At 45.9% G+C, this 20,562-nt stretch overlaps 1 protein-coding gene across 7 annotated transcripts in view; it reads right to left on the reverse strand.

Moving 5' to 3' along the window:
* Dlgap2 (DLG associated protein 2) overlaps positions 1-20,562 on the reverse strand; it is a 746,370-nt gene that overhangs the window by 88,007 nt on the left and 637,801 nt on the right. For all 7 annotated transcript variants that reach the window (XM_076553682.1, XM_042262958.2, XM_076553680.1 and 4 more), the window contains one exon: positions 2,937-3,148. In XM_076553682.1, coding sequence (XP_076409797.1) covers positions 2,937-3,148 — 212 coding nt within the window. The remainder of the gene's footprint in view (positions 1-2,936; positions 3,149-20,562) is intronic.

The following is a 20,562-nucleotide window of genomic DNA, read 5'->3' on the forward strand; positions in this document are numbered from 1 at the left end:
AAAGCAAGGCAGCTCACATGCTCTCCCTCAGCCTTTGCTTCCATCTGCGTTGTTTACTAGAAGTTTCCACCCACCTTGGGGTGTGGGGGCTGACCCTCCCAGTCACTGCCCCTCATGGCTGTCCTCACCAGTCCTAGTCATGTCTCAGTTCAGTCCCGTTGACCATTAAGACGGAGCCTCACGGGACTCAGGTGTCTCCGCAACCACAGGGACGCATGGGTGAAGACTGATGGAGTTCAGAGTGTGGCTCTTGAGTAAGCCTTCCTTTCTCTGCAGATGTAAAGCACTGCCTTCACCTCTGAATGGCTCAGGTAGGTTCAACATTATTAGATTTCTGATTTTTAATTCAACTAAGCAAAACAAAGCAAAAGGCTCAAATTAAATTATTAGCTCTACTTTTCATAATAACAGACTTGAATTGGTAATTCAAGTATCTCAACGCTGATACGTAAGCTAATTAAAAAGTGCAGTAAATTGGATTCAGTAGTAGCTTGGAATTCATATTTAAATGAATTGCTAAGAACTCTGGTTGGTACTCTGCACACAGCAGGGGCTGGCGTACAGATGGGCAGGCCTCCACCTGGCCTCAGGCAGACATTCGGATCGGTGAACCCAGAAGCCAAGAGACATGTGCTCCAAGGCATGAAGACAGTGGCAACAAGGATTTCAGTGGTCACTGTTGGTGATATTTTTCTTTGACGAAGACTTTCTAGGATCATGTTTTAGAGACATTTCTGGAGCTGTGAAAGTGCCTTTGTGAATAATGTGGATGCACTGTAACTCAGTAATGAGGGGACTGATTCACTCATGATGAAGGACAAGAGAGCTTTCAGCAGAATAATTCTGGTGTTGTTCCAAGAGGTACGGCCTCAAAAGCAGAATGTCCGTAGCTTTCACGGAGGGGATTTTCTATCACATAGCTCAAAAGAAGATGGATAACTGATCACTAGAGTCCCAGTCTCCACCTAGCCACCCCACCTTGGGCTAGGCAGCTTTAACAGCCTGCAGATACCTTCTAGTGTACGGGATTGCACAGCGATACAGGAAGTACCAGGACACGGATGGTCCCAAGAGTGCAGAAGGATGAAACCATGACAAGACTTAAGACCCTTTCCCAGCTAACTGCCAAGTTCATCCCACCATCACATTTGTTCTCTTAAACACTGCCAAAGGTAACCAAACTGCTTGTGCATAGAAGAGAACAGAATCTCACAGAGATGAGCAAATCCTTGTGCCCGTTTCCAGCCTCCGGATCACTCTGTATCTAGGAAGTGTTTGAGAGTCACTCCTGCTGGGAAATTCTATAGTGTGAAAAGGAAATAATGATGAGAGCCCTGTCAGACCCAGTTATTTACAATTATATTTTGAATGCCATTTTAGAATAATCAATTGCATTTGAAACAGTCTTTGAATATAAATAAACTCGAGAAGAAAGATGGTCTACTTATGTAGCTCATTAGAAAACAAAAGCTTTGGTTAACTTAAGTGGTTTCTAGGTCTGGCCTCAATGCAGCCTGGAGCACCCTCCTCCTCCATACCAATGGCTCCGCCCCCAACTCAGTTGGACCTGCAGGTAAGTTGAGGGACAAGGTTAGTTTAAATTACACTAAGCACCTCTATGTTCTTCAAGAAAAAGGGTTGCTCTTATGGGCCACCCCAGGCTGCATGGCTCCCCCAGTAAGATTCTGCGGCAATTCAACTTTTCAGTTTTCATTTTGTAAGCCAATGCTCCTGAGTTATTGGATTTAATGGGAGAAATGACGGTAGTATTGCCTTGTTATAGTGAGTCTCAGGCTAGGGGGAGGAGACACCAAGGTGATTCCTCTGATTAGAGCTTTGATGTCTCACTGTGCAGCGCGGAGAGCTACTCTAAGGACACACAGAACCCTGAGTGGCTTGTCACCTGTTGCTGTCACTCACACAGGACAGGCATCTATCTCAAAATAGGAAGTGAGGTGGCACCAGGTGCCTCTTAGATTTTACAACCAGACATCCTGGGCAGGCCATCAGGGAGGTGCTGAGAACAACTGTGGTTTGCATAGTTCAACAGCTAATTTCCCAAGTGGGTTTTAGCTGTTTATATTATCAATGGTATGCCTTTGAACACACAGACTAAGTCTACTGATCTTGTGTTTGTGAAAACAAGCCATTTCCTTCACCTTTACAAAAATCTGTTCTCTACCCATGCACTTCTGAAGTGAGAGTCTACAGAAAAGCCCCTGTTCAGATATACCCTCAGACATTCACACACCCACACTGTCATTTGAATAGACACATGTCCCTCTTAACGCAAACGTTGGAGTGATGTGTCAGGTCCTGATGCATAATGGATGCTTCAAATCAGACCTAGGTGGAGGTAGGAAGATCAAAAGTTCTGGGCCATCCTTGGTACATAGTAAGTTTCAGGGCAACCTGGGCTACATGAGATCCTACCCCAACAACTCCTCAAAAAACAAAAACAAAAACCAATCAGATACAAAAATTGCCCAAGCATATTTCCACAGTTATGAAATAAACAACCAAAGGTCTGATTAGTCATCCAACTGGTTATCCAGTACCAAATGATCAGCCCTTAAAACACACATACAAATAGCATTATATAAACTGAGCAGGTTGTACTTATGAAACAGTTAATGAAATCAGAGGGCACAAATTTGGAAGAGAGCAAGGAGGAGTATATGGGGGGGGGGTTGGAGGGAGAAAAGGGAAGGAGAACATGATACAATTACATTATAATCCTGCCAAGTAAAAGAAATAATTTTTTTAAATATTGTACTAAAAATATCATAAGATATCAACGTGACAAAAAGGATGTGGAAACTGAGGGCTCTAACACTGTCCACTTAAATTCAAAGTGAAGATAGCTCACCCACGCACGGCTAGCCAGCTATGAGGAGGGAGAGAGGAGGTCAGGAGAGAGAAGACATCTTTCTTACGTTTGGTGGTCTCCAAGTGGTCTCTGGACAATGGACTTCAGCAGGGGCTCTGGCCGGAGGGCCACCTTTGGAGATGTTTTGGGGCTGGAGTCTGACTCTCCACTCTCCTCATCACCCATGGCTTTGATGTAGCTGCCACTTCTCATCCTACGGCAGGGGATCTCTTCCTCTTTGCCACCTGTGGGGTACGCACCCCAATCATCCTGAGGCACCTGGGAGGGAGCAGAGACAGCACATGTCAACTGTGCCCTTGAGAAGTGTGTCCTACAAGTTCTTGGAGACATAGCTCCTTTGGCTATTTATCGTTTTTTAAGTCATGCACACAGAAAGATGTGCTTTTTCATAGTCTTCCAAATCCTGAAAGGTTCTTAATAGGAAGTCGTTGATTTTTTTTCCCGCTTTGTAAAAGTAAGAGATAAAAATTATGGAAAAAGTTGGGAAGGTACTAGGAACATAGAAAAAAGAAAATGAAGAAATGGAAGAGAAAATGATGGTGATACCTACATTATTGCTAAATGCCTTTTAGTGGTAAATGTTAATAAAGATGAGAATTAGTCCCCAAAGCAGAATCATAGCACATACACAGAACACATGCACTGGCCGATAAAGGAAGACATATCTATCCATCTTATGTACACAGAGCTTCATAACCCTGCACAGTGAATTCCAAAGAAGACTTAAAGTACGACAACTCCAAACTTTTCTCCTGTGTTCCTGGCCTAAAGGCTGACTTGGTCAGTAGTTGACCAAGCTGGTCAGCATTCTGGCTCCACACCGGCAACTCAAGAGTTGCCTGTCTCCAATAAGCTAAACCTCATAGGAGTGAACATGGTATTTCTCAAAACAGCAGTGCCCTCCCTCCACACCCCCTCCCACTCAGTGCAGCTCCTTGGTGAGACACTTGGCCCAGTGTGGGCAATTCTGCCAGCAGCTCCAAAGACTGGTAAAGGGCAACCCTGGCTGGAGAAGAGGGGTCTCAGCTGCTAGTAATGGAGGAGAATGATAAAACTCCACACTTAAAAAGTCTTCAAAGTGGTTTTTTTTTCCACTGTAAAACGTTTAGATTTTCTGTAATATTCTGAAATTGGCCTGTGAAGGATCCTGCTTTCCTTCCAGCTCCAACACTGCATGAAGCCAAGCACTCTGGCCTTCTCACAGGAACCCATATGGCTGATGGGATGGCAGACTTTTCAGCAGACGGGCACCAGGGTTCCTCCCTGGACAGCATGGTGTGTGTTGTGCCTGTAGATCTTATCACTGTGCAGATTGTTCCTACAGCTAGTCTCCACACCCGGAGTCATGGAGAAAGGAGGCTGCGGCCCATGCATGCACCAGCCCCTAGACTCTACATCTGTGTGAGCGCTGATGGTAGTCAACGGGCCTGTAGGGGTCCAGACCTAAGTGGGGTCATGATATCTTCCATGTTGGAGTCAGGACTTGCTCTGCATTCTTCTCCCAGGCTGTACCTCCCGTTAGGCTGGTCGGGCAGGACTTGCACTTACCACTCATCCTGTGTGGCTAAGAATAACATAACACTCACAAGGTCTAAGAGGGCATGGATGATTCAGCTGGCTCTCCCTGATCAGACAATGAAGCCCACCAACTCTGTAGCCAGGCTCGGCACTGCTAGATGCAGCTCTTGGATCGAGGAGAGGGCTTAACAGACAGAATGTTGTGGCCTCCCTACAGGCCTGAGCTGGGGTAGGTGCTGCTGCTAATAGGTTAAACACTTCAACACTGTCATGACCTGGTTCTGTGCCACACTATGCACAGGTCTAAGGGAGAATGCAGACCATCCCAAGAGGGCTTGGAAAACATTTAATGACCACATCAAACACCAGCCACACGGATCGCACGCTGGAGCAGCTGAAGTTTTAGGCAGACTGACCTGGAGGCCAATGACATAGAGGGATTTTTGTTCAGCATGTAATAGGTATTAACCCACCCATGGAGAACCTTGGTTTGTAGGGAGATATCATGTCCTGAGAGTGAATATGCCTCAACACTGGGAAAATGACACAGGATGTGTGCAGAGTTCACTCTTGGGGCACCTGACAGCTCTTATCTGATGCTGTCTTACTCAAGGCCTCTTCAGTAACCGTACACTGGAAATCCAGGCAGAGGAATGTCATCTCTGTGGCACTAACCAGAAGACCAGGATGTTCACACGATGACCAGTGTCCCTGTTTCTCTGGCAAAGTGTGGCAGCCCATTCAGGCTCTGTGTAAACCTTGTGAGTCAGTCACCAGGACAAAGGGGAGAAGCCAGGATGGTAGTCCGTCCTCGGGAACGGCTTCACATGAACTCTATTTGAATTTCAGAATAATCTGTCCCAAGCTCTGGAAGATGGTTATGAAGGCATCATGGTCTGTTGACTACCCTGTCTCTGAATGTCACAGATGCAGTAGATTTTAAAGAGGTTGATTCAATATGTAGTTCTGGAGGCTTAGAAGTACAAAAGCATGGTGCTGGCATCTGTTCAGTCTCTGGTGAGGGCCTTTAGTGAGATGGGGCAAGCAAGCCTCTCCTCTGCCTCTTCTATACTACTAATTGCATCATGTGTGTCCTATGGTCATGGCCACACCCAGGACAACTTATCGCCCCAAAAGGATACCTCTGAATACCATCAGCATGTGAATTTGAGAACTCACTTTCCAACTCATGAAGTCTTGGGGATGTATGCAAACGACAGCCGGGGAAACAGAAAGCTGACAGACTTGCCTTCATGTAGGAACACAGTGGTAAGGTGCGTGGCAGGTGTCAACAATGGGACAGGGGGAATGGGGACTTTTCGATGATTTCCCCGTCTAGTCTCATTTTCTAAGCTTTCCAAAGCTGTATATTAGTTTTGCCAGAGCCCCCAATGTCACAACATTTCAGTGAAGGTGATGACTATGGTGTGACGAGGCCATAAGCAAGTTAGGGTAAGTGACAGCTCCAGGGAAAGCTGGTGACTGACTGGTGGCCAGGAAAGGCTCCTGGAAGGGAGGCATCGGGGCCACTGGGTCTGAGCTTGGCCAGAGGAATGGTGTAGGCAGAAGAAGTAGCATAAAAGATGTGGTGGCCAGCCCCTGGGCTGGGCCAGGGAAGCTTGCATCCTTCATCTCTCAGTGAGCACTCAGGTGGTGGTCACAGAGAAAAAGACAGATGGAGGAAGAGGCCAGCTGTCACCAAAAGAGAGGCTCACACTGTCAGGTTTATGGAGAGTTGGTTTTTTTTTTTTGAACCAAAAACATGTTTCCATAAAGAGCAAGGTAAAGATTGTTTTTTATCCAGCAGCCTACAAATTAACTAACAAATGAGACCAGCTTGTATGTTTCTGTTTCTGATTTAAGAAGCCAATTTCACAGCCTTTGACAGAAAAAAAATTCAATACAGAAGGAGTGTAAAGCAGTCGGTTTCCAGAGCATATGCCTGGGCTATGAAAAGCCACCAAGTCTCAGTAAATAAACCTTCCCCTTATGGTGAAACCGTTAAAAACCCGCAGCAGAACGCAGAGGAGTGGCCAAGTGTGCACCTGGCACTCGCGTGTAGCAGCTTCTCAGCCTCGGGGAAACAAGCCTGAGGCATCCAGCCTCTGCAGAGCCAACCCCAGCCTTCGCTACGCCAAGGCGATGAGCTACCCCCGCCGCCGCCGCCACCAGCACCATACCCCAGTGATGAACAGCATTCATAAGTTCCATAAAAGGGGCATTCTCCTGCGATTGGCATCTGCGTGTGTTGTGATGCTGCGCTTTAAGCGTGTCTTAACACTACACATGAAAACGTCTTTCTTTCAACTGGCGAGGTGGAGCATTTTATAATAAGGTTCTTTTTAGGTGAACTAAAGGGAAATGCCATCCAAAGCTGTGTTCTCCCTCCGGAAACATTTTCTTCATTCCGTCAACAACGTGTGTGTGTGTGTGTGTGTGTGTGTGTGTGTGTGTGTGTGTGTGTGTGTGTTTTAAACAAGTATCAAGTACGTGAGCCACAGGGGAGGGTAACAGAGCAGGACAGCTGGGCCCTGCAGGCTGTGAACAGAGGACAGATGAATGACAAGGGACCTAAGGAAAGCATCCCATGGAGTCACCAGTCATTCTGGAGACCCATCTGAGGAAATTCAACTCACGCAGGGAGTTCATTCACATACCCTGGGGTCCAAAGATGCTTGTTATATGGGAGCCATGTGCAACCCCACCCAAGGAATGACTGCCTACATCCCGCACAAACCTGAGTCAGCTTTCCTTGAACCTTGCTACGCTTTGTGTGAAAATCAGGCTTTTTGTTCTAGCTGGCAATTTTAATGAGCGATGGATTTTATTTTTCTAGAATATAACTACCATGTAAATCAAGGGGAGCGAGAACGCTGCTCAGTTGGCAATTTACCAGGAACTGTTTACCGTTTCCAAATCCCCCAGGGCTGGCAGAGCCTTGCTGGAGTCTGATTCCTCATTACAACACTCCTCTGTTGGTCTAATTTGTAGCTCTCCAATTACTGCGACCCTTCACTTAGAAACAAACGCGAGAACACTTCCTTCTGCACAGATTTGCTCTGCCCCAACATTTTTATACTAAAATACTTTCACCTAAAAGTTACTTTACTTTTATTTCTTTTACATGAGAGACCAGGCCATGTGTACATATTTATCTCTCTCCTTCCCTGCCCCATCTGCTTCCCCTCAATGATGTGTATCTAAATAGGTTATACGAGCTTCCTTTTAGAATAGTCAGGGAGATGTTGAATGCCTGGTAAGTTTGTGAAGAATTACATGGGCAGAGAAGGAGAGTAAAGTGTGCAGATAGCATTAACTGCTAACTTGACACAGCCTCGCATCACCTCACCTGAAAGGGCAGTCTCAATTGAGTAATTGCTTTTATCGGGTGGTTCTGTGGGCATGCCCATGAAGGACTGTTAATTAATGTAGAAAGGTCGAGCCCACGATGGGGGCGCCATTCCTTGGGCAGGTAGTTCTAGGCTGCATAAGAAGGCTAGCTAAGCACAAACTAGAGAACAGGCAAACAAGCAAGCAGGCAGCATTCTTCCATGGTTTCTTCTGCACTTCCTTGGCTGTGAGTGAGTTCCTTGGTTGGAGATAATATTGCATGGGATAGCAAGTAGCCCTGCCTTCAGATTCCTGTCTTTAATTCTTGCCCTGACTCCCCTCAGTGATAGACTACGACCTGGGGAGTGTAAGCTGCAACAAAGCCCTTTCCTCCCCTACATCACTTTTTATCGGTGTTTTCATAACAACACAAAGGAAGCTAGAACAGGATGCATGGATGTATCCCAAGGGCAAGGAAACTGTGCAGAGCTCCTGCTTGTGAAAAGACTTCCAAGGCCAAGATCGTCCTAGCCAAGCTGAGAAGTGGAGATCTGGTTTGTGCTAGTGAGTTTTGGTTGATGCTGAGAGCTATAAGGTTTCATATATATATATATATATATATATATATATATATATATATATATATATATATATGTGTGTGTGTGTGTGTGTGTGTGTGTGTGTGTGTGTATATATGTATATATATGTATATATATATATAATGTAGGGCATCTAGGGCTGGAGAGGAGGCCTTTGGTACCCATGGACACTAAGAAATTATGTGGAGAAAGATTATCTATGAAGGCCAGCCTCAGACCCATGTCTGTGTTTCTTTCTACACCATGGTGTGAACAAGCAAGTCTCATCTCCATAGATACATTGGAACTTGAGTGCATGCAGAATCCATCCCTCCAGGATCTGGGCATCATCTTCTTGCTCAAAAGTCATTTTGAGTCATTAGCTCTTGGCTAAATGTTCCTTCTGTTCCCTAGGAACTCTCTGTCTGTCTGTCTATCTGTCTGTCTGTCTGTCTTTTGTTCCTATCTGTCTCTCTTCCAGTGCTGTTTTGGAAAGTCATTCTTTGGGCATCACTACTACAAGGAAATGAGGCCCACGGGAGCCTGTGTGTGGGTTGAAACTATTCTTGAGACAGTAAATGCAGCTCCACAGCAGGCCCATGCCGAGAGGGCTGGAGTGCTCAACGTCAATCAACTCTTGCCAAGTGCTGGAGGCCTCAAAGTAGCTGGGGTGGTACCTGGGGTCAGAGAGACAAAGGAGAAGAGCTTGTGGGAGGATTGTAGGTCGACAGTCCCTTGTGACCAGAGGTCAGCAGTGACTGAGGACACACGCTGAGATCTCACCTCTGTTCTTCACGAGAAAAGCGGGCCTTAGGTAGCCTGGGCTGGGTACCTAGGTGGGCTCTATGGAGAATAGGCAGGAAGACAAGTGACATGGGTTCCACATTTCTGAGTCAAGGATAAGTTGGGGGCAGTGCTCACATCCTCTTTACTGATTAAGCTACAGAGGGGACCTATTTCCTAGGCCTCCATGGAGAATGTCCAGGAAGAATCTTTGATGCGCTCCCCATATCTCTGAGCCAAGGTTAAAATGATGGTGCTCATGCCCCAGCTTTTTCTTTCTAGGCCATGTGGGGACACTTTGCTCAAGGTAACTCATTGCTTTGGGGCTTCCCCGTCTTCTTTGCATGTCACCTGACTTCCTCCCTAGGGATGCCACCATGCCCTTGTGTGTTAGACCTGTTTGCTTTCAGTATTTCATGGTTTTGAAAGCCATGGAAATACAGCCTTATTCAGGGCTTGTCAGAGTCAAGAGATAGTAACTTTCAAGCTCAATTTTTACAGCAACTTCATAAAACCAGAGTGTCCACCCCAATCTCTCCTGTGGGCCCCACACTGAGGTCACTGCCCCTCTGCTGCAGACACTCAGGAACGGAGCTTAGAGTCCAAACTGAACTGTCCTCTCCTCACACGACCCGCCTTGCCTTTCCTTCCCATGGGATCACAAGGCTTCTGTGAACACTCCCACTTCCCCTGACTGCCCTGGTGTGGCGCTCTGTGCTGAGCCAATCCACTTCTCCTGGTGTCTGTGATGAATAAGCTATCCTTATAGTTTAATGCTATTTTTAGTTAAGCTTATTAAGAATAAAAGGAGAGAAGATGAAAATAAAATCAAAGATGAAAAAAGAACACATTACAACCAGTATCCCAGAAACACAAAGGCACTTTATAAAAAAAATGACAAACTGTATTCCTGACAAACTGGGAAGCTTATGAGATGTGTATGAATTTCTTAATACATATGCTCTACCAACATTGAACCACAAGGACATAGGAGACTTTAATAACCAAAAACAAGAAAAAAAAACCCAGTAGCAAAACATCCCCAAACAAAGAAAAACAAAACCAACCAACCAAACAAAAAAAACAAGATAAAAAACTCGATCCAGGACCAGATGGATTCAGTGCTGAGTTTTAACAAACTTATAAAGAACAAATGTGAATGCTTCTCAAAGTAATCACAAAATGGAAAGACAGGAAACTCCATTAATTTCGTGAAGCCAAACCAGACACACAGAGCACAAACAAACAAACAAACAAACAAACAAACAAGGTCACCATCCCTGACAAGAACACGTGGAAACATTCTCAACACAATAATTACCAAATCCAAACAAACATCCACAGCACGTTTAGCTCAGTCAAGAGACATTTATCTCAAGAATACAAGGATGGCTTAACATGCAAACCAATATTCCACTACATCAACAGAAGGCAGGAAGAAAACCACGTGACGAATGAGCCCAGTAAACACATCTTCTAGGTCTCTTCATGATAAACCTCAATAAATCAAGTGGGGGGGGGGACACATGCCTGAACATAGTAAAGACTGTATATGACAAACCCATAGCCAACATCCTATGGAGATGGGTCAGGGAAATGTTGAAAATGTTTCAAGAAGGGTATCTATTGAGATTGTTCTCATTTGGTATAGTATATAGTCCTGGAGGTCTTAGAACAATTATGTCAGAGAAAGGAATGAAAGGTGTGAAAGAAACCAGGAAAAGTAAAATTATCCCCCTTTCTCCATGTAGAAAAAGCTCAAGAATCCACCAAAATCCTGCGAACACTGACAAATGAACTCGGTAAAACTGCAGAATACAAAGCCAACATGCAAAAATCAGCAACACCGTTACAAATCAATACAAACTCGCTAATAATAAAGCCAAGAAAGTGATCTTATTCATAGCATCTGCAAGAAGATAAAATATCTAGGAATAAATTTAATGAGGAAATGAGTATCTTCTATAATGAAAATTGTAAAGGGCCAATGAAGGAATTTGGAGATCCCTCTCTCATTCTCTCCCCTCTCCCCAGCAATGTATAGGTATAGACATTCACACAAATGGAAAGACCTCCCATGTTAATGGGTTAGAACAATTAATATTATTAAAACATATATATGACCCCAAAATACACAAACCAAAGCAATTAATAGATTCACTGTAACCATCCCCAGAATATCCATGTATTACTCATTAAAAGAGAAAAAAATTCCTAAATTACAAAATTTACTGGATAGTAAAGGCAGTTATTGTGCAAATGAGCAATGCCAGAAATATCATATATACTACAGAACTACAGCAATCAAAACAGTATGGTAAACTCATTAAAAACTGACACAAAAATCAATGGGACAGAATAGAAAAATGAGAAATACAGACTGGGAGCTTATTGATTTTTGACACAGATGCAAATAACATATACCAGAGAAATGGTAGAATCAACAACCAGTGGTACCTGGGGAACTGAATAGCCCCCTGCAGAAGAACAAAGCTAGAGCCCCCCTTTTTTTTTGCCTTTTTATCCTCAGAACTTTATTTTTTTTTACAACACCATTCAGTTCCACATAATAGCCACAGATTCCCCTGTTCTCCCCCTCCCGCCCCCTCCCCCTCCCACCAGCCCACCTCCCCATTCCCACCTCCTCCAGATCAAGGTCTCCCCTGAGGACTGGGATTGACCTGATAGACTCAGTCCAGGCAGGTCCAGTCTCCCCCTCCCACACCGAGCCAAGCGTCCCTGCATAAGTCCCAGGATTCAAACAGCCAACTCATGCAATGAGCACAGGACCCGGCACCACCGCACAGCTGCCTCCCAAACAGATCAAGCCAAATGACTGTCTCACCCATTCAGAGGGCCTGATCCAGTTGGGGGCCCCTCAGCCTTTGGTTCATAGTTCATGTGCTTCCATTCATTTGGTTATTTGTCCCTGTGTTTTATCCAACCTTGGCTTCAACAATTCTCGCTCATATAAACCCTCCTCTTTCTCACTAATTAGACTCCCAGTGCTCCACCAGGGGCCCAGCCTTGGATGTCTGCATCCAGATTCCTCAGTCCTTGGATGGGGTTTATGGTACAACTATCAGGGTGTTTGGCCATCCCATCACCAGAGTAGGTCAGTCCCGGCCATCTCTCGACCATTGCCAGCAGTCTTTTGCGGGGGTATCTTTGTGGATCTCCGTGGGCCTCCCTAGCTCTCTGCTTCCTCCCCTTCTCATGTGGTCTTCATTAACCATGGTCTCCTATTCTTTGTTCTCCCTCTCTTTTCTTGATCCAGCTAGGATCTCCCGCTCTCTTTCCCTCGACCATCACCCTTCATTGCTCCCACTCATGACCAGGCTGTTCATGTAGATCTCATCCATTTCTCCGTGTCTTTTTTGGGATCCCATTTTCCAGGTAGCCTCACTGGTGATGTGAGTAGCAGTCCAGTCATCCTTGTTCCACATCTAGCATCTTTCTATGAGTGAGTACATACCATATTTGTCTTTCTGAGTCTGGGTTACCTCACTCAGGATGATTTTTTCTAGATCCATCCATTTGCCTGCAAACCTCATGATGTCATTGTTTTTCTCTGCTGAGTAGTATTCCATTGTGTATATGTGCCACAATTTATTTATCCATTCTTCAGTTGAAGGGCATCTAGGTTGTTTCCAGGTTTTGGCTATTACAAACAATGCTGATATGAACATAGCTGAGCAAGTGCTCTTGTGGTATGATTGAGCATTTCTTGGGTATATGCCCAGGAGTTAGACCCCTATCTTTAACCCCTAAGATACACTCAAAATAGATCAAAGACCTAAATGTAAGATTTGAAACTCTGAATCCAGAAGCAACTCTTAAACTAGAAGAAAACACATGGGTAACTTCAGGTGTCAGTGTGAGAGATGGTTTGTATATGATTCACAGACACTAGAAATAAGAGCAATAACAGCAAATGAGATTATGTGACACTAAGATGTTTCAGAGCTACAAAGGAAACAATCAACGGAGAATAAAAGCAACCCACACACTAGCTGTTAGCTCTCCATCTGTGATGGTTAATATTGATGTTCAACTTGATGAAATCTGGAATCAACCAAGAGACACACCTGTGGGCAGATCCATGAGGGCATTTTCAGGAAGGATTACCTAAGTTGAAAATACAATCCCTCAGAGTGGGCAGCATCTTCTAGTGGTGCCCCAGGCACAGAGACGAGACTCAAGCTGTGATGCTTGCCTGACCACCTTCACTTCTCAGTGGTGAGTGCCTCGACTCTGCCATTATTGTCCTCAGTTGGCATCAGGCTTTAGCTCCTTCAGCCTTCCAAGCAACTCTTTAGGAATCTTGAAGACTCTCATCACTGGGTTGGAACCGTGGAGGCATCCAGCTCTGTGAACCCATCAGCTAATATGTCCTCAGCTTCTGGAGTGTGCAAACAGCCATTATTGGACTACCCAGCCCCCATCACATAAGCCAATCGAATGGGTCTCCTTTCTAATAGGAGAATATTTTCCTCCTTCCTTCCTTCCTTCCTTCCTTCCTTCCTTCCTTCCTTCCTTCCTTCCTTCCTTCCTTCCTTCCTTCCTTCCTTCTTTCCTTCTTTCCTCCCTCCCTCCCTCCCTCCCTCCCTCCCTCCCTCCCTCCCTCCCTCCCTTCCTCTATCCCTCCCTTCTATCCTTTCTGAGGCAGAGCTTGGAAGTCACTATGCAGCTAAGGCTGGCCTTGAACCTCTAATTCTCCTGCTTCCATCTTATAAGATCTTGGATTACAGCCATGCAGTATCATGCACAGTGATACATTCCAAAATACACAAATAACTCAAATAATTCAACAACACCCCCCCCCCATGATCCTATTAAAAGTTGGAGAAATTAACAGAGCAGTTCCTATAGAGGATAGTCAACAAGTCTATGAAAAAGTGATCAATGGCTAATCATCAGGGAAATGCAAATTAAAACAAATGTGAGATACCAGCCTACCCTGCCTGACTTTTCCTGAAGGTAAACAAAACCACAAATTTGGCCAAGGGAACAGAAGGGCAATGGTCTTTGTTCACTGTTAGTGGGAATGTAAACCAGTACTGCCATTATCAAAGACAGAGTTGGAGTATCCCCCCACATCCAAAATTAGATCTACTTATAAAGCACTCGCATTACTGGTATATACCCAAAGAGAATGAAATCATATGTTAAAGGGCTACCTATAAAACCATGTTTACTGCAGCCTAGTTCCAATAGTGTGGAATCAATATAGGTGACCATTAACTTATAAAGAAAATATAATATATTAATATAGGGAATATCCACTGGTATACACATAAATACAGTGGAACACTGTTAGCCAAAAATGAGGAAGTCTTACCATTTGCAACAATATGGAGTATATTACGGTAAATAAAACAAGCCAGGAAAAGAGAGATGCACACCACATATCTCACTTATTTGTTGAAGATAAAAAAAAAATTGATGTCCAAGATGAAGACAGTTGAGCAGTGATTAATGAAATCTGGGAAGGGAGAGATGAAGGGAGAGAGGGAGGACAGGCAACAGGTTTAGTGCAGGAGGGGTAAGGGCTAGTGCTATGCAGAGCACAGTGAATGCCCATGGCTTACATCAGCCTCCGATCCTTAGGAAGTCAGGTAAGAGGAACCTGAAGGCTATGAACACGAGGTGACGTAGACATGGAGATGAGCTACGCCTTGATCTGAACCCTGTCTATTTCTATGTGTTGAAGTGTCATACTATTCCCCATGAATACAGCAACTGCCTGTCAGTTAAAGAGAGGAAAACAAGATGAAAGGGAAAAAAAAGGATACAGGAGAGGTTCTGGGAAGGCAACAAACAAGGAGACATGATGTGACCGTGTAGGGCCTCTGCTGGGATGCTCAGAGCTGCCAACAGTCTTCGAGTTCACTTCTGGGCTTTGTAGAAGCCAATGGCCAGGGCTGTGTGCTTCCTGATATGTTGATTGAAGCAAATTTAAATGTAAATGTAAATGTGAATGTGAATGTAAGTATAAATGCTGCTGGGATGAGCAAAGTAACTGGGGAAAATGGGATTTTTAAGCTGTAATTTTTTTTTATGATAAGTGGAGACAATCTTCCAACTGTATATTCATCCTGGGCCCTTGAAGGGAAGGAGCTTGAGGGGCTAAGGCCCTTTTCAGTGTGTAGATGGAGGGGAAAGAGCTCGGGAGGGCAGCAGGCTGTGAAGACCTGAGAGGAGAGAACACTGAACCCTGGGTAGAAGCAGAACGCTCCCAACTACTCAAAGGGAACGGCTCCCCAGCCTTGTTCCATCCATCATCTCGCGAGCTTTCAAAACTTAGGAGTCTCATTTGTTAAAACAAAACAAAACAAACAGAAAACCAAAACATGCCTGGCTACAAACACAGTGAAACAGAAACCACGATGGCTTTTCTTCACTCGGAGGGGCCAAAGAAACCAGAGTCACATGGTTACAGATTACAGGTGAGGAGATGCCAAGCCAGAGAGAATATGGGGGCCACAGAGGGAGGTGATAGGGGGCATGGGAGAGGCAGGGGTGTTGTGCTCATAAGAGTCAAGGGAAGAAAGTATTTCCCACAGGGCAGAGCAATTGCGACCTCCTTGACTGGTACCAGGTCCCCTCCAAGGCCAGTGTCTCCTCCTCAGGACATAGGGAACCGCTTGGCCCCTGAACAGAATGTAGTGAATCACTGGCCCACATGCCTGCCACCTTATTCCAAGTTTGGCCTTAAGACAGTTTGTCTGCTGAGGCAGAAAATACAAGAACAAAAGCCTTTTCAGAGAAGAACACGGGCCAGAATTCCCCGTCAGTTCCATTTGCTGTGTTTTGACCTACTTACAAACAAGAGTCTTCCTTGAATGTTAAGTACATATTCCATACAAGCCAAAGGTGGGTATAGAAAGGTGTCCTTTTATTCAACTGCAAATCTCTAGTTTGCGGTGAAAAAAAAGAATGCTGCCCCTGGGCACGGACTTCTGGCCCTTTTAGACCATGTCCTTACAAAGCACCATGGGCACATTCCTTTAATTTTTCTTTGATTCCCAACGCTGGTTGTGAAATGAAGTCTGGGCTTGTGAGGTCCAGAGCTGGGACCTTTCCACCGGAGGGGCTGACGTGACTTTCCTCCGGCGTGCGGGACAGCCCTGCGAGGACACCTTTGAATGCACCCAGACATCAATTCAGCTGGGTCTGGGGACAAACGCTGCCGGAGGAGCTGTGTGTATTTCATAAATCTTCCCACAAGTGACAGGGCATGACAGACAGAGGACAGAAAGGAAGGGGAGAAGGACTTCATGGAGAGGTGAAGACAGATGGAGGATGGTGTGTGAGGGAAGTTTCTTCGTAGATGAGGTATTTGGGGCTGGGGGAAGAGGGCCCCGTGAAAGCCATAATTTCCTTCAAAGGTCCTTAAACCTCCCACCCTACAGGTTTACCATTTAGACCACGGTTGTCCATATGAACAGTGGGAGGAGAGAGGTCTGTGGCCCCTGCAGGTGCCATGCTTACCAAGGCCCAGCCGTGGCCACCACGAGCCGCTGAGGGACTGATGGAGGTTGAACAGAGGACTTGAGACGGTTGGGGCTTGTAGGGAGGGTTCTAGGACGGCTTTCCTCTTCTTTCCAGCTGTACCCTGCTATAGTTCTATGGCGCACCAGGGGAACTTCACTTTCAATGCAGCTTTCTATTGAGTCTCACCCCTTCACAGCACCATGCCAACCTATTTGGGTTTTGCATGCTACTGTTAAGGGGCACGAACTGCCAACGACGTTTGCAAACTACGTTTTGGTAAGGTAACAGCTGGACCCGTCACTGACTGTTTGGCCCACTCTCCCAATTGGTGTCTAGCTACAGGCAAAGAAGTAGGCAGATGGGGTGGGGCTGATGTGACTTTTACCTTAGGCTTGGAGAGGCGGGCTGAGAAATGACTGATTACAATACCCAGTGCTCAACACACAAGCACAGCGAGAAGCCATTGAGGCAGGGAAGTCCACAAGCTGGTGGCTAGCTCCGGGCCTGTGGAAGCTGGATACCAGAGAGAGGCGTCTGGGACGACACCCAGACCGCAGGGGCTGGTGGAACAAAGACTGGTTCCAAACCCAAGGAATTTAAAAAGAAGTCCCAGAGTGAAGGAGAGGAGAGGCAGAGGGCGCTATGCAGATCACAAGGTGCGGACAACAGGTCTGGCCCAGGACAGAGGTCCGTTGTGTGGCTCCCAACTCAGGAGCCACTGGAGAGAAGCGAACCCTTGATGAGGCCTGAGGAATGACTGACGTGTGTCCAACAGCATGGCAAGATTCTTGCTTTTCAGTGCCTGGCCACACAGTAGAGATGTTCTACCTAAGCGGGAGTCTGTATCTTCCTGTGTGCATCTTCTTTTTATATGTACATACATGATCATGAGTGCTTTCATGTGTGTGTACTTGCACGTGTGTGCGCATGTATGAGGAGGCCAGAATTCGATGTCAGGTGTCTCCTTCATTTACTCTCCACATTATATATCGGAACCCAGAACTTGCTCTTTTGACTAGTCTGCCTAGCCCGCTGACTTTGGGGATCCCTGGTCTCTGTCTTCTGAGTGCTGGGATTATTAGCAGTCCATCATGCTCATGGGTGCTGAGGATCTGAACTCTGGTCCTCAGATATCTGCGGGAAGTACTTTGCCCACTGAGCGGTCTTCCCAGCCTGGACTTTCCAGAGACAAGACTATGGGGTCGTTACAGGTGCAATGATGTCGTCTGTGGGGCCCCTTTCCACCTCACCCGGCAGGGAAGGGGTATGGTGTAGAGAAAGGAAAACCACCAGAGTTATAAAGGGGGTGGAAAGTAGAAGGTGACGTCACACTCCATCTTTGGATACGACTGACATTCCACACACAGAAGCACTGGACAGGGTGATTAGAGGGTGGAGAGAGCATGCGCAGCACTGAACCAGGTGACTGGAGGGCGGGAAAGAGCATGTGCAGCACTGAACCGGGTGATTTAGAGGGTGGGAAAGAGCATGCGCAGCACTGACCAGGAGGGCGGCAAAGAGCATGCGCAACAGCAGGGACGGTAAACCCAGGGCTGGGGGGCGATGAGCAGGTGAGGGTGGTGTGCGGAGCAGAGAGCTCAGGACTGGAGTGGGGAGAAATGCCACAGTTACAGCCCTGCCTCATGCTCAGGGAACATTGCAGCAGAGAGTTCCTAAGCACAAAGAAGAGGAAGAAAAAAGACCAGATTTTTGCTTGTACAAGAGTGAAAGAACCAGAGTGAGCCCCAATTTTACTCACTGTGTTCCCTCAGATAAGCAGAGAGAACATTTTACATTTGGATGTCATTAAGGTTTGCCAACTACAAGCAAAATTTAAGCCTTTTCTACTGCTATAAAAATAATACTTTATCTAACTACCAATTTGTCTCTTTGAATAAATCTGTCTATACAAGCAATTTGGTTAGCATCTCCTTTCAAAACAGAACCAGTGAGCCTTGGACAATATACCAGGAGGAGCTGGCGCTGCTGGAAGCCTCTGCCACCTGACTCCCAGAAAGATTCACAGTTGTTCATCTGTTTCGTTAATTGGCCACTTGATGACGCAGCCGATGATTAGCGCCATTACTCAGGATCTAGGAGGGTGTTTCTAAGCCAGCACATGGCCAGGCCAAGCCTTGGTTCTTACAGGGTAGGGATTTGAGATTTGTGAATTGGATATATACTATTTATCTTTGAGGAAACCTGAAGTGCTGAGGCTGTGTTAATGCCACCGGCTGGTAGGAGCTGCAGAGGCTTCCTCAGGAGCGGCTGTGTCTTCGGAGGCTAAGGCCTGCCTCTCCTGTTCTTGGTGAGAGAACTATCAGGAGATGAGAGGGCAATTACATAAAATGCAGAACTGCACAGTGCTCTGGATCCCACCAGCATGGTCTGTAATATGTTTTTGTCTTTGGTGACTCCATCTTACCCACACCATTGAGGACAGTTACCCTCATCACAGACAAAACTTCCTGTCATCACCACATGCCACACAGCTTGGGGATGCTGTTGTGACATGACAGGAGTGATCTCGTTCAAAAGGCAGACCTATGGGCTCAAGCATGTATGTGTTCAGGATATTTGTGTTCTTCTGCTAAGTCCCTGGCACCAAGGGATGGGTTGTCACATTGGAGTGATGTTTCCAGGGACATCCCAAAGTCACCCACGACCATCTCTTGTCAATCACATTGTGGCTCTGTTCACAGAAGCCAAGGCAGGGGATCAACCTGATGCGCATCAGTGAGTGGCTTGGGGAAGGGATGCATATATAACGTGAGATGCTGTTCAGCCTCGAGGGAGAGAGGAGTCCCTGCCATTTACAACAGGCACAAGCATGAAGCACAGTACACTTAGTGAAACAAACTAGACTCAGAAAGACACACTCTGCCCAGGCTCCCTTGTGGTGGTATTGTGTTCCCCAAAATACTATGCACCCCAATAAACTTATCTGGGGTCAGAGACAGAACAGCCACAATATTAAACATAGAGGTTAGGCAGTGGTAGCACACGCCTTTAATCCTAGCATTCCAGAGGCAGAAATCCATCTGTTCAAGGATACAGCCAAGCATGGTGACTCATGCCTTTAATTCCAGAAAGCGAGCCTTTAATCCCAGGGAGTGATGGTAGAAAGCAAAAGGGTATATAAGGCGTGTGGATCAGGAACTAGAAGCATTTGGCTGGTTAAGCGTTCAGGCTTCAAGCAACACAGTTCAGCTGAGACCCATTCTGGATGAGGACTCAAGAGGCCTCCAGTCTGAGGAAATAAGACCAGCTGAGGATCCGGCAAGGTGAGATAGCTGTGGCTTGTTCTGGTTCTCTGATCTTCCAGTTCACCCCAATACCTGGCTCAGGTTTGATTTTATTAATAAGAACTTTTAAGATTCCTGCTACATCTAGTGCCCAACGGTTGGTTACATCTACACTCCCTCATATGGAAGCTCAAGATCTGGGGTGCATAGAAGCAGAGAATAAAGGATGGTTATCAGGGCTGGAGTGGGAGTTGGGGAGTACTATTAGAAGGATGCTTGATTTCAGTTACAACAGAAGAGTTCATCCAAGAGATCCATTGTATAGCATGAAGACAGCAGCTAGCCTTGGCCTTGCATTATATACTCAGGAATTCCTAGACAATCCACAAGAGTGGGGGGGGGTGTTGAACATGATCAAAGTATTATGTACATGTAGGAAAATGTCATGAGACCCATTATTATGTAAAATTCATATATACTAATAAAAACTTTAAAAGTTATGGCAGGCTGAGCCAGACATAGTGGAACACACTTGTAATCCCACCCAGGCTGAGGCAGGAGGATTGCTGAGAGTTCAAAGCCAGCTTGGTTTACATACTGAGTTAAAGGCCCGCTTGTATCACAATGTGAGATTTAGTCTCTAAAAACAACCAAAACTTAGCCGGGCGGTGGTGGCACATGCCTTTAATCCCAGCACTCGGGAGGCAGAGCCAGGCGGATC

Source organism: Peromyscus maniculatus, chromosome 17 (assembly GCF_049852395.1).
Source record: "Peromyscus maniculatus bairdii isolate BWxNUB_F1_BW_parent chromosome 17, HU_Pman_BW_mat_3.1, whole genome shotgun sequence".
Classification (NCBI taxonomy): domain Eukaryota; kingdom Metazoa; phylum Chordata; class Mammalia; order Rodentia; family Cricetidae; genus Peromyscus; species Peromyscus maniculatus.